This window comes from Suricata suricatta, chromosome 5, assembly GCF_006229205.1.
Source record: "Suricata suricatta isolate VVHF042 chromosome 5, meerkat_22Aug2017_6uvM2_HiC, whole genome shotgun sequence".
In the NCBI taxonomy this organism is placed as follows: Eukaryota; Metazoa; Chordata; class Mammalia; order Carnivora; family Herpestidae; genus Suricata; species Suricata suricatta.
In genome coordinates, this window is record NC_043704.1 from 105,532,963 (window position 1) to 105,547,012 (window position 14,050).

Sequence of the window (14,050 nt, forward strand, 5' to 3'; positions counted from 1 at the left end):
ATGACTTCCTTTTGAAGAGTGGAAAGTGGGGAAAAAAGAGTACTTTTATAGTAGAAAAAGCTGATAAACGCTACCTCAGTCAGGTGATCAAGGTCAACATCGATAGGTTATATCATGATCAGCAAATGTACTCTTGATATGATATGATATGATGGAAATAACACTTTATCCCTGTGGCCTTCCTCCACAGAACTCAAAATATAAGTCAAATGGTGAGAGAAAAATAGACAAACTCAATCTGAGGGACATCCCATAAAATACGTAACAAAAGTACTCTCAAAACTGTCAATGTCATCAAAAACAAGGAAATCTGAGAAATTGCCACAGCCAAGAAGGGCCTAAAGATACACAATGAATAAATGTCACACAGTATCCTGTATGAGTGGGCTCCTGGAGCAGAAAGAGGCCACTAAGTATAACTAAGGAACTCTGAATAAACTCTGGACTTAAGTTTATAACAAGGTACCCATATTAGTTCATTACTTATAACAAATATACCATATTAACTTAAGATGTTAATAATAGAAGAAACTGTTGCTTAGTTTATGGGAACTATTAGATATTCATAAAGTTTCTGTAAATATAAAAATTTTCTAAAAATAAGAATTTGAAAATACAAATTTTTAATATGGTGCAATTCAGTGCAGGAATAAAGGTATATGAACTGAGGAGGGAAAGAGGCAAAAAAATTCCAAATGATTCCTAATGATTGGGCGGGGGGAAAAAGACCAAATACTGTATATATATATATATACAGTATTTGGTCTTTTTTTTTATATATATCCCACACACAATGTTACATTACTTTCAGGTATATAACTTGGCAGTTTGACAAGCTTATACGTTATACCATGTTCACAACAAATTTAGCTACCATTTGTCCCCTTATGTCGCTATTACAGTATCATTAGCTGTATTCCATGTTCTCTCTTTTGTATTCCTATGACTTTCCTCATTCCATAACTGGAGGCCTGTATCTCCCTTTCCCCGTCACCTGTTTTGCGCACACCCCACACCCATCTTTAAGGCAACCATCAGTTTGTTCTCTGTATTTATAGTTCTAATTCTGGTTTTTGTTGGTTTATTCATTTTTGTTTTAGATTCCATTCATCAGTGGAATTATATGGTGTTTGTCTTTCTCAGTCTGGCTTATTTCACTTAGGGTGATACTCTCTAGGCCCATCCATGATGTCTCAAATGGGATGATCTCATCTTTTCTTATAGCTGTATAATATTCCATTGTGTATACATACCACATTTTTTTAATCCACTTGTCTATTGATGAACACAGGTTGCTTTAATGTCTTGGCTATTTGTAAATAATGCTGCAGTAAACACAGGGATGCATATATGCTTTTGAGTTAGTGTTTTCATTTTCCCTGGGTAGATACCAAATGTGGAATTATTGGATCACATAGTATTTCTATTTTTAATTTTTTGAGGAACCTCCATATTAGCTGTACCAATTTACATTTCTACCAACAACAGCACACAAGGGTTTTTTTTCTCCACATCTTTCCCAACACTTGTTATTTCTTATAATTTGATTTTAGCCATTTTAACTGTGTACAGTGATATCTCATTGTGGTTGTGATTTGCATTTCCCTGATGTTTAGTAATGTTGAGCCCCTTCTCATGTGTCTGCTAGCCATCAGTATATCTTCTTTGGAAAAATGTCTATTCAAGTCCTCCACTCATTTTTAAATCAGATTGGTCTTTTTTAGTGTTGAATTGTGTGAGTTCTTTATATATTTTGGATATTAACAGCTTATTTGGATATTAACAGCTTATTAACAGCTTATTGAACAGAAGATTTGCAAATATATTCTTCCATTCAGTAGGTTACCTTTTCATTGATGACTTTGCCATGCAAAAGTTTTTTTTTTATTTCAATAAACTCCTGATAGTTTATTTTTGCTTTTGTTTCCCTTGCCTTCGGAGATGTATCCAGAAAAATGTTGCTATGACCAATGTCAGAGAAAGTACTGCCTGTGTTCTCTTCTAAAATTTTTAAAATGTTATTTATTTTTTAATTTACATCCAAGTTAGTTAACATATAGTACAATAATGATTTCAGGAGTAGATTGTTGGGAGCTATCTGAACTCACCAGTTGAGTAAAAATTCCTGGTGAAAGTACAGGAAGTTTGCATGATCTCTTGCCACCAGGCAGTGACCAATATCTAAAATCTTGTAACTTTCATTTCTGCTTGGGCACCAAACCTTGGAGTGCTTTGCTGACTAGTGTCAGGAGCAGCCTGTCCCCCTGCCCTGTCCCTGAGGCATGATTGCACCTGGTCAGGAAAAAGATGAGTAAACTAGATACACCCAAATGCGACTAAGGCAAGCAACATGTAATTTTCCTCCTAGCTGAGCAATTAACTGGTAACTCACTACTTTCTAGGCCTGGACATAGTTGCAAAAGTCACTACTGCAATAAATGTCAAAAATATGTCATTTATCTTTGGGACTATTAGAGCAGGCATTATGTCTCCTGGGGATCCTATTTTTCTGGAAACTTTCTCTTAGAGTTATAAACAGCCTAATGACTGTTACTCATAAAAAACTGACCTCTACTAAACAATGCTGTTTGCTTCTTGGTTAAAGGTCGCTTCTTTAGGCTATACCTGAGGTTTTGTATTTCTTGGTCTTATGCATCCTATGGAAAAAATGCATGCTTCAAAAATAACTGCCCTTCCCATATGATAGCATGAGTGCCTGTAGCTTAAGTTTTTTATGACAATCATTACAACTAGAATTATAACTTCTGCAGAACCCATGTTATGGAAAATTGTAAAAATTATCTAAGAAATCATTTACTAAACACACACTTCTCTTTCTGCTCCTTGCACCTTTTACAATATAAATAAAGCTAGAGAATCAGACAGAGCAGAGATGCCAGGTGATCAGAAAGAAACTCGAGGCTCTCTCTCCCTTTTGCTGACACTGTCCATCTTTCAGGGACCCCTGGACCTGCTGGAGCTGGACTCCAGCAGTAGATTCTAGTGATTCATCTACCACGTATAACACCCAGTGCTCATGCCAACAAGTGTCTTCCTTAATGCCTGTTACCCATTTAGCCCATCTGCCCCCCACCCACAACCCCTCCAGCAACCCTCAGTTTATTCTATTTAAGAGTCTCTTATGTTTTGTCCTCTCCTTGTTTTTACATTATTTTTGCTTTCCTTTTTTTATGTATATCTGTCTTGTATCTTAAATTCCACATATGAGTGAAGTCATATGATATTTGTCTTTCTCTGACTGATTAATTTCACTTAGCATTATATCCTCTAGTTCCATCCACATAGTTGCAAATGCCAAGATTTTTTTCTTTTTGATTCCTACTAATATTCCCTTGTATATATATACCACATCTTCTTTATCTGTTCATCCATCGGTGGACATTTGGGCTCTTTTCATATTTTGGCTGTTGTCGATAGTGCTGCTATAAACCTTCAAAACAACATACCTGTACTCCTTGGATAAATACCTAGTAGTGCAATTGCTGGGTCCATATTAAGGAACCTCCATACTGTTTTCCAGAGTGGCTGCACCAGTTTGCATTCCCACAGCAGTGCCCAAGAGATCCTCTTTCTCAATATCCTCACCAACATCTGTCATTGCCTGAGTTGTTAATTTTAGCCATTCTGACTGGAGGAAGGTGGGGTATCATTGTGGGTTTAGTTTGTATTTCCCTGATGATGAGTGATGTTGAGCATTTTTCATGTGTCAGTTGGCCATCTGGAAGTCTTCTTTGGAGAAATGTCTATTCATGTCTTTTTCCCATTTCTTCACTGGATTATTTGTTTTTTTAAGTGTTGAGTTTGGTAAGTTCTTTATGGATTTTGGATTCTAACCCTTATCCAATATATCATTTATAAATATCTTCTCTCATTCTGCTGGTTGCCTTTTAGTTTTGTTGGTTGCTTCCTTCACCATGCAGAAGCTTTTTATCTTGATGAGGTCCCAATAGTTCAGTTTTGCTTTTATTTTTCTTTCCTCCAGAGATGTGTTGAATAAGAAGTTGATGTGGTCAAGGTCAAAGAGGGTTTTGCCTGCTTTCTTCTCCAGGATTTTGATGGCTTCCTGTCTTACATTGAGGTCTTTCATCCATTTTGAATTTATTTTTGTGTATGGTGTAAGAAAGTGCTCCAGGTTCATTTTTCTGCATGTTGCTGTCCAGTTTTCCCAGCACCATTTGCTGAAAAGAACATCTTTATTCCATTGTATATTCTTCCCTGCTTTGTCAAAGATTAGTTGGCCAAACATTTGTGGGTCCATTTCTGGGTTTTCTATTCTGTTCCATTGATCTGAGTGTCTATTTTTGTGCCAGTCCATACTGTCTTGGTGATTATAGCTTTGTAATATATCTTGAGGGATTGTGATGCCTCCAGCTTTGGCTTTCTTTTTCAAGATTGCTTTGGCTATTTGGGGTCTTTTCTGGTTCCATACAAATTTTAGAATTGTTTGTTCTAGCTCTGTGAAGAATGCTAGTTATTTTGATAGGGACTGCATTGAATATGTAGATTGCTTTGAATAATATCGACATTTTAACAATGTTTGTTCTTCCAGTCCAAGAACATGGAATATTTCTCCATTTTGGGGGAGTCTTCTTCCATTCCTTTCATAAGCTTTCTATTGTTTTCATATTGTGTATAGATTTTCCACCTCTTTGGTTAGGTTTATTCCTAGGTATTTTGTGGATTTTTTGCAATTGTAAATGGGATTGATTCCTTGATTTCTTCTTCTGTTGCTTCACTATTGGTGTATAGGAATGCAACCAATTTCTGTGCATTGATTTTATATCCTGCAACTTTGCTGAACTCATGAATCAGTTCCAGCAGTATTTTTGCGGAATCTTTTGGGTTTTCCATAGAGAGTATCATGTCATCTGTGAAGAGTGAAAGTTCGACTTCCTCCTTGTCAATTTGGATGGCTTTTATTCCTTTATATTATCTGATTGCTGAGGCTAGAACTTCCAATACTATGTTGAATAACCATGGAGAGAGAGGACATCCCTGTCTTGTTCCTGACTTTAGAGGGACAGCTCTGTTTTTCCACATTGAGTATGATATTGGCAGTGGGTCATTCATATATGGCTTTTATGATCTTGACATATGACCCTTCTATCCCTACATTCTGGAGGGTTTTTATCAAGAAACATGCTGTATTTTGTCATCTGCTTTCTCTGCATCTTTTGAGAGGATCATGTGGCTCTTGTTCTTTCTTTCATTGATGTGATGAGTCATATTGATTGATTTGCTAATATTGAACCAGCCCTGCATGCCAGTTATAAATCCTACTTGGTCATGGTGAATAATTCTTTTAATGTATTGTTAGATCTGGTTGGCTAGTGTATTGTTGAGAATTTTTGCATCCAATTTCTAAGATTTTTATGGTTTCAAGTCTCATATTTAAGTCTAATCCATTTTGAATTATTTTTGTGTGGGGGGTAAGAAAGTGATCAAGTTTCATTCTTTTGCATGTAGCTGATCACCTTCCCCAACACTATTTGTTGAAGAAATTATCTTTTTCCAATTGGATATTCTTTCCTGCTTTGTCATAGATTAATTGGCCATATAAATCTGAATTTAGTTCTGGGTTCTATTGATCTATGTGTCTATTGTTTGTGCCACTACCATACTGTTTTGATTACTACAATCTTATAGTATATCTTGAGATCTGGAATTATGATGCCTCTAGCTTTGTTCTTTCTGAGGATTGTTTCACTCTTTAGGGTCTTCTGTGTCTCAAAAATAAATAAGCAAAAGACGTTGTTTGTTTATGGATTTTCTGTCTGGATGATCTATCCGTTGATATAAAGTGGAGTGTTAACGTCCCTTACTATTATCGTATACCATCAATTTCTCTCTTTATGTCCATTAATATTTGCTGTATGTATTTAGATGCTGCAGTGTTAGGTGTGTAGATATTACAACTGTTATATCCTCTTGTTGGATTGATCACTTTCTCACTATGTAATGCCCTTCTTTGTCTTTTATTATAGTTTTTGTGTTAAAGTATATTTTGAGCTGTAAAACAAGCCTCAATAAATCAAAGAAGATTGAAATCACATTATGCATCTCTCCTGATCACAATGGTATGAAACTAGCTATAAATCACAAGAACAAAACTGGAAAAAACACAAACACATGGAGACTAAACAATATGATACTAAACCAATGGGTCAATGAAACAATCAAGTAAGAAATTTAAAAAATAGATGGAGACAAATGAAAACACAAGGTTCCAAAATCTCAGGGACACATTAAAAGCAGTCCTAAGAGAAAAGTATATAGCAATATAGACCTACCTCAAGAAATTTAAAAAAAAACAAAACTAAATGAATTATCTAACCTTATGCCTAAAGGAAGTAGAAAAAGAAGAACAAAGTTCAAGGTGAGTAGAAGAAAGGAGATAATAAAGATCAGAGTGGAAATGAATGATGTAGAGACTTAAAAAAAAAACAGAAAAAAAACGAATGAAACCAAGAGCTCGTTATTTGAAAATATAAACAAAGTTGGCAAACCTTTAAGCAGACTTATCAAGAAAAAAACAAAAAAAGACTCAAATAAATAAAATAAGAAATGAAAGAGGAAGAGCAACAACTGATATCACAGAATAACAGAGTACACTTTTCAAGTGCACATGGACATTCTCCAGAATAGATCACATATTGAGCTTTTGTCTGATATAAGTATTACTACCCCATATTATTTTTTCACTTCAATTTGCATGGTAAATATTTTCCATCCCTTTATTTTCTGTCTGTATATATCTTTAGGTCTGAGGTTAGTCTCTTGTAGACAGCATATAAATGGGTCTCTTTTTTTTAATCAATTCTGCTGCTGTATGTTTTTTGATTAAGCATTTAGGCCATAAATTTATATTTAAGTAATTATTGATAGGTATGTAATTTTTGTCATTTTAAAACTTTTGTTTTCTGGTTGTTTTTGTAGTTCTTTTTTTCCGATCTTCTTGCTCTCTTTCTTTGTGATCAACCATAGTGATTTATAGTGTTTTCTTTGTTTTTTTTAATCTTTTGTGTGTGTGTGTGTGTATTTATCATAGGTTTTGCATTTGTGGTTACTATGAGGTTCATATATAATACCCTAAGTAAATAGCTGTCCATATCCATTTAATGATCATTTAAGTTCAAACGTATTTTTTAAGGTTTGCCATTTTTTTAATGTTTTTTATTTATTTTTGAGAGACAGAGAGAGACAGCGCGAGCAGGGGAGGGTCAGAGAGAGAGGGAGATACAGATTCTGAAGCAGGCTTCAGGCTCTGAGCTAGCTGTCAGCATAGAGCCCGATGCGGGGCTCGAACCCATGAACCATGAGATCATGACCTGAGTGGAAGCCGGACGCTTAACTGATTGAGCTGCCCAGGCGCCCCTCAAGCATATTTTTTAAAAAAGGAAACAAAAACACTTTTCTTTTTCCTTTTCTCATTTTCTTTCCCTTTTTACTCTCTTCTCCACATTATATAAAAGTTTCCACATTATAAAAAACTCTCCTCTCCACATTATATAAAACTTTGCACGTTTCTGCTGAAAAATCAGTTTATAGTCTTCTAGATTTTCCATTGTAGGTGACTTTATGTTTCTCATTACTTTTATGATTCTCTGTTTATCTTTAATCTTTGACATTTTAATTATTATGTGCTATGGTGTAGACTTCCTTGGGTTCATTTTGTTTGGAACTTTGTGTTTCTTGGACTTCAATGTCTATTTTCCTTCCTAGGTTAGGGAAGTTTTCATTATTATTTCTTGACATAAAATTTCTACACTTCTCTTTTTTTTTCTATAATGTGAATGTTTCTTAGCTTGATGTTGTCCAGGAGATCCCTTAATTATCCTCATTTTTCAAAATCCTTTTCTCTTTTTGCTGTTCAGCTTATGTGCTTTCTATTTACCCTGTCTTCCAGATCAGTGATATGTCTTCTGTGTCTTCCTATTTCTTGTTGACTCCCTCTAGTATGTCTTTTGTTTCAGTTATTGTATTCTTCAATTCTGATTCTTTTTAAATATTTTCTCTCTTTATTGAAGGTCTCTGCATTCTTCCATTCTTTTATTTAGTCCATTGAGTATCTTTATGATCATTACTCTAAATTTTTTATCAGGCATATTGCTTATCTCTTTTTCATTTAGTTCTTTTTCTGAGGGTTTTTGTCTTGTTATTTCTTTTGGGGCGTATTCCTCTATCTCCCCATTTTGCTTGATTTTCCATGTTTGTCTCTATGGATTAAATGAAATGACTGCTTCTAAAGCTGAAGGAGTGATCTTGTGTATGGTGTTCCTTATGCAGACTGTATGTGCTTGGTGACCTTTGCCCCCTGGCTGGAGCTGTGGCTAGATATCTTTTAAACCATGGCATCTCTCTTGCTGTTCTCTTGCCACTCTTTTTATCTTTGGTTGCACAGTAGCTGTTCAGTCAACCCTCAGTCCTTCAGGAAGAGTTGTTCTATTAATAGGTGTAATGTGGTGTATTTCATGGTGAAAGTGAGTTCAGAGTTTTTCCTATGTTGCTATCTCGAACTGAAACCTGCTCTTGTATTTTGTATCATAGCTTTAAATTTCTCCATGTGTGTGATGTATATATTTTGAATATTTCAACTTAAAATACATTATATTATACAATTATTGATGTTCATGTTAACTTCAGTATTTATAAAGACCACAGAAAATTCTTTGTATTTTACAAAGATAAGTTGTTATCTACCAAAATAAAGAAATAATCAGATTTGGTGAAATATGCAAAGCATTCTATATTAAGCAAAGCATGGCTCTCAACATTTACTCTGTAAAAATAAATAATCCTTTGTAAATCAACTATAGAAGAAAATATATCATAATGACCTAGATACACTAATCTCACTACCTGGAATTACCTTAAACTTCATGCCTTATGTGATTTTTTTTTTCTGGATGTTCCCACACTTAAAATGTCTCTTCCAAACTTTTTCTAAGTTCAAAATATTGGTTATCATCTTTCAAAGTGACCTCAGATATTTCCTCTTCCATGAAGATTCCCCCTGCTCCCCAATGAAAACAGCTGCTCATTTCTCTGAGCAGTCAGAATTGTGTGTCCTTCCATTATCCCATGGATTTACAACAATTTATGTTTTACTTATAGATATTTTTCCCATTTGGCTGCAAGCTTCTTAAGAGCAGGTCAACATCCTGGTCCTTCTCTCCACATAGCATTTGACCTTCATTCATTCATCCAGCAACTATTTACCACATGCCTACCATTCATTACCACAGAGAGAACATAAGGGAGAAAATTGCAGTGAAAAATCAACAAGTCAATGTTAATGTTGTGGGGAAATTTTCCAAGTTGGGAAAGCTCTGAAAAAAAAATGAGGAAAAAAATATTGCCACAGATCAGGTATGGAAAGCATTACCAGAAGATATCATAGAACTGGTTTATTTTTATAGCCAGCATATCTGTTTCTAAGATTAAAAAAAAAAAACCCTCTCTTTTCTACTGCTTTGCCCATTTTGTGTGATCTGAGACCCCTGTGGCTTGTGTCTAGAAAGCTGGTAGACCCAGGGTGAGTAAAATAAATCTAATCAATGTTCATCTGCAAAAGAAAACATGAATTAGCAGTGAGAATCTAAGGAAAAGACAAAACTTTTTTTCATGGTGGAGGACTGAGGTTCAACTTGTGACTGTCAAGCTACTGCATAAGTTCTTAGAAGAGAACTTTTTCTCTTTTGAAACCTGCTATTAAAGCAAAACATATTGCTCTCTTAGCATGTGCATCACACCTAGATTTATTTCAAGTACCATTTTTGTGTGTGTACTCTTATGGAATACATGGTTTCCTGCTTCTCTAGCATTGACTCAACTCAATTTTTCAGAACACCTGTACTGAAATATTTTCAGTTACCATTTTCAAACAATGTCTGGTAGGGCAATGTTAAGCCTATTTTGTGCTCAAGTCTATACTCGGAGGTCTTTCTCAATGCAGGGCCTCCTGGTCTTTTCCACTGAACATTCAGTCACTCTTTACATCTCATGATCCATTCATCCACAGAATGCAGAAATGCTTTCTGATTATCCAAGGATACTGAATGCTGAACCCTTTTTTTTAATTCCCCAAAGCAATTACCTTCATAAAGGCATCCTCTTCCATACCAATGTTTTAGAATCACAGAAAGTTGTTAAGTATTAAGATTTCTGTTTATATTTCTAAATTGACCTGTGGCTCTATTTTATTTCTGATGCCTTCTCCTCTAATGCATCATTGGCCATTCATCCTTAATTCTTCCAAACTCTTCCTAAAAATCCTGTTATTTATTCCTTCACACCTGAGCCCTTACAGTACACAAATAAACCTCCCCAATTCTCTAGACAATCAAGGGTACTCTCTTAGGTGGGGACTGACCACCATCTTATTAGGGTCTCCATCAACATTTAATAAATTATAACCCATATTTCCATTTTTAAAAGTACTACATACTAAAATCTAATTCTTTTCAAAATATTTTATTTAAAATACCAGCTTAACTCTGAAAGAATAAATACCACATGCATTATCAAATGATAGATTTAAAAATTCTCAGTATGGAAGAGCCTAAAACACCCTACCGTGGCATCAGCTCAGCTGAGTTCAAATCCTGGCTCTGCCCCAGATTGGGTAGACTTGAGTTTTTCTGGATCCCTGAGCATCATTCATCTTTATAGACGCCCTGTCAAGCATCTATTGTATGCCACATGCCAACGTCATCGTGGTAAATAAGACATTCACAGTGGTTCACTAAGCTGACCCACCAATGCACTAAATTTCCTCATTTTTAAAATAAAAATAGTAACACCCATCTTGTAGGGTGTAGGGTAGGGTATAAAAATTAGATGGCATCTTACCACCTCTGCTCCATGCCGCCGCCATTCTTCTCCATTTTCTTATCCATAAAAGATGATCTCAGTAAGTTTCCCTGATGAACCTCTTCAATATGAAATAAACTTTTCAAACCAGACCAGGCCAGTTCACAGGAAGGCACACCTCCAGCTGAGTTATTCTTGGGTCTGTCTTTGTGGCCCCTGCACAACCAGGAGAACATTGTAACTGGTTCATGTCGTACTATCCACTGCCCAGAAAATGCCTGGGTTTCCTCCATGCATTTGCTTATCCCTTCCACATTATCATTTTAAAGTGCCCAACTAGATGGAAATGATACTATATCATCTCCCTTTTAATTGGCAAGAGGTTTTCTTTCTTCCAGGTGAGTTGCTTGGAGATTGCTCATGCATTATACGTTGAAACAAGGGAAAGGTGGATAGAAAGAATATAACTTGTTGAAACCATCTTTAGTTAAATCTACATTCCATGAAATGGATCTACGCCCAAATACACAGTTGTTTGGAGCTACTGGTTCACAGACCAAAAGCTGAAAAATGTATTTTTAAAGGTGTTTGTATTGTTGAAGTATAAAGTATAACTCTGGGAAGAATCCATGTTTAATGCTATGTCTATCTGTTTCTAGATTCTGTTAGAAGTTGTGTGGCAAAGTTGTTTTTTACCTGCTCCCTGAAGGGTCATTACTGCCTCTACAGTAAATCCAGTTTTATTCTCATCAGCCAAGAACCGCAGCCATGGATCCAGATCATGTTCCTCTTTCAGCAGGTGTGTATATCCGTGCTTGTCATGGCTGCATAGTGAGTTGGTGGGATATGAGTTTATAATCATTTTCACTGATTATTCTTTGACTAGAGTTTATATGTAAATAACAGCATGCATACACATTTCATTAGTAATTTTTAACATGGGTTTTCCTTAGTTTAGTATGGTTTCTTTATAAAAGACTTTGGACTAGTATCAAGGAGGCCAAACCTATTAATATTGTGAATATTCTTAGTTTAAAAAAAAAAAACAAAGAATACAAGGGAAAAAACTTTTCTTACACAATAACAAAAACAGCTTATTTGGAGGAATAGCTTTCTTTATGTAGAGTTTGCCTTTATTTCTCCATAGCCAACCTATCTCCAATGAAGTTTAGTGTCAATATATATCCTTTTTGACATTGTTAAGATACTGGAATGCCACCTTTCCCTCATAGATTTGATGTAGGTGAAATTACAGAAAGAGGAAATTTCAATTTAATGAAAAATTTAATCCAAAGATTTAAACATCAGAAGAGATTCTTGAATATTTGGAAATACTTATCTTGAGTATATTAAACTTTCACATAAAATTTGAATATAGATTATAAAGTGTTAATAATACAAGGAATATCAGATATCATTTTTACAGATAGGAAAATTAAAGGCAGAACTCAGACCACATGATGACCCCTGATTCAGTGGTCTCTGTGGTCTTTTCCTAGTAGCACATGTGTTAAAAAATGAAATGTAGAATTGCAGGCAGGAGCAGGAAGGGGTGAGGCAGAAAAAAACAGGACATGAATGTTATAAAATAGGTAAAAATTAGGCCAGGCATGCCTGGGTGGCTCAGTTGGTTAAGAATCTAACTGTTGATTTTGCTCAGGTCCTGATCTCAAAGTTAATGAGTCTGATCCCTGCATCTCTCTCTCTCTCAATCTCTCTCTCTCTCTCTCTCTCTCAAAATAAAAATAAATAAATAAACTTTAAAAAATAAAATAAAATATTTCCATAAGAACCCTATCAAAGTCACCAACCAGATAATTACATTTCTTTATAAAGAAAAGGTAAGCTTACTAAGAAAAAAAAATGAATTTTAATGCTGAATAGATCATAATCATAAAATGGAGCTATAGTAATTAAGAAAAGAGACAGCTTAGACATGCCTTAGAAATACCATCTTTTCCTATATGAAGCCTTTTTATTAAACAAAAATGCTATTATCTCATAGAGAACAACTCATATTTTGATGTGAATCAATTTGTGAATATAAAAAACAGCATGATTTTTTTCTTTTTCTTGAAATGATCTTATTTTTCTTCTACTTATATTTTTCAATTAGTTTTCATCAGTGATTTTGTATTTGGTTTCATTGTTAGCTTTGTTTTTCTTAGTTGTCATATTTCAGAAAATAAACCAAAGACTTGATTTTATTTTTGCCTCTTCAGTCTTATTTTATTGATTGAGTCTGATTTTTTTATGTTTCTCTTTAAGGAAAATCTTAAAAGTATCTACAGTTTATGCTGCTTTTCTTCTTTGTTAATTTTACTATGTTTTCTTTCTTTTTCCGCACCCTTGTATTGTGTAGTCTGTGTTAATCCTGAGTTGGAGTTAAACAAAAATCAAATCTTTGACTTGATCATTACAAGCCCACTACTAGCCTTGTATGCTGGGTCAGACTCTCTTTTTTTCTGTCAATTTAACATATTCATGGAATTCTCAACCTCACAAATTCCAATCTAAAGGGTCCTCTTTGGAATGGTGATTAGTTAAATCAGGTCCTGTTTTTATTCAAGTGAAAAATCATATGCTGCATAAGTTTCTGATAATAATTAAGAAATTCCCAGATGTGTCCACATTATGGGTTGTATAATTAATCTGTTATTGGCTCTTAGCCTTTTGTAATCTATAGGCTACTTATCTGCAGTATAAGATTCTCCAACTTTCTCCATTCAGTGTAAGAAATAGTTTATCTTGGTGATGATGATAATTAAATTTTTCTGGGAAAGGCTTATTTGCTTTCATTTAGTAAATTTAAACTTTGTAAACACAGACCACCTAAATTCTCATAAGCTAATGCTTGGACAGTCACTGACACAGGAAATGAAATTTTATAGGCCAATATCATTATTTTACCATACCTAGCACAGGAAGGATAATATACACGATATTATAAGTGTATAAATAATATTGTGTGTCCTTTATTATGTTCGATGCTTTTATAAAATTGTTCTCTTAAATTAAAATACTTCTCACTTTATAGATATTATATCACAATGTTTAAACGACTATTAAAAATGATTGACTAGTAAATATATAAACAACTAAATCTTCCTTTGAAAATTTTATTTTCATTGACTTGAATGAAATATATGTACATGTGATTTTTCTTTACATGAATAATCTTATTATTCAGAACTTACAGTATTAGCTCTAGGAATAG

At 34.4% G+C, this 14,050-nt stretch overlaps 1 protein-coding gene across 1 annotated transcript in view; it reads left to right on the forward strand.

Moving 5' to 3' along the window:
- VEPH1 (ventricular zone expressed PH domain containing 1) overlaps positions 1–14,050 on the forward strand; it is a 225,393-nt gene that overhangs the window by 162,940 nt on the left and 48,403 nt on the right. The window contains exon 13 of the mRNA XM_029938756.1: positions 11,493–11,632. Coding sequence (XP_029794616.1) covers positions 11,493–11,632 — 140 coding nt within the window. The remainder of the gene's footprint in view (positions 1–11,492; positions 11,633–14,050) is intronic.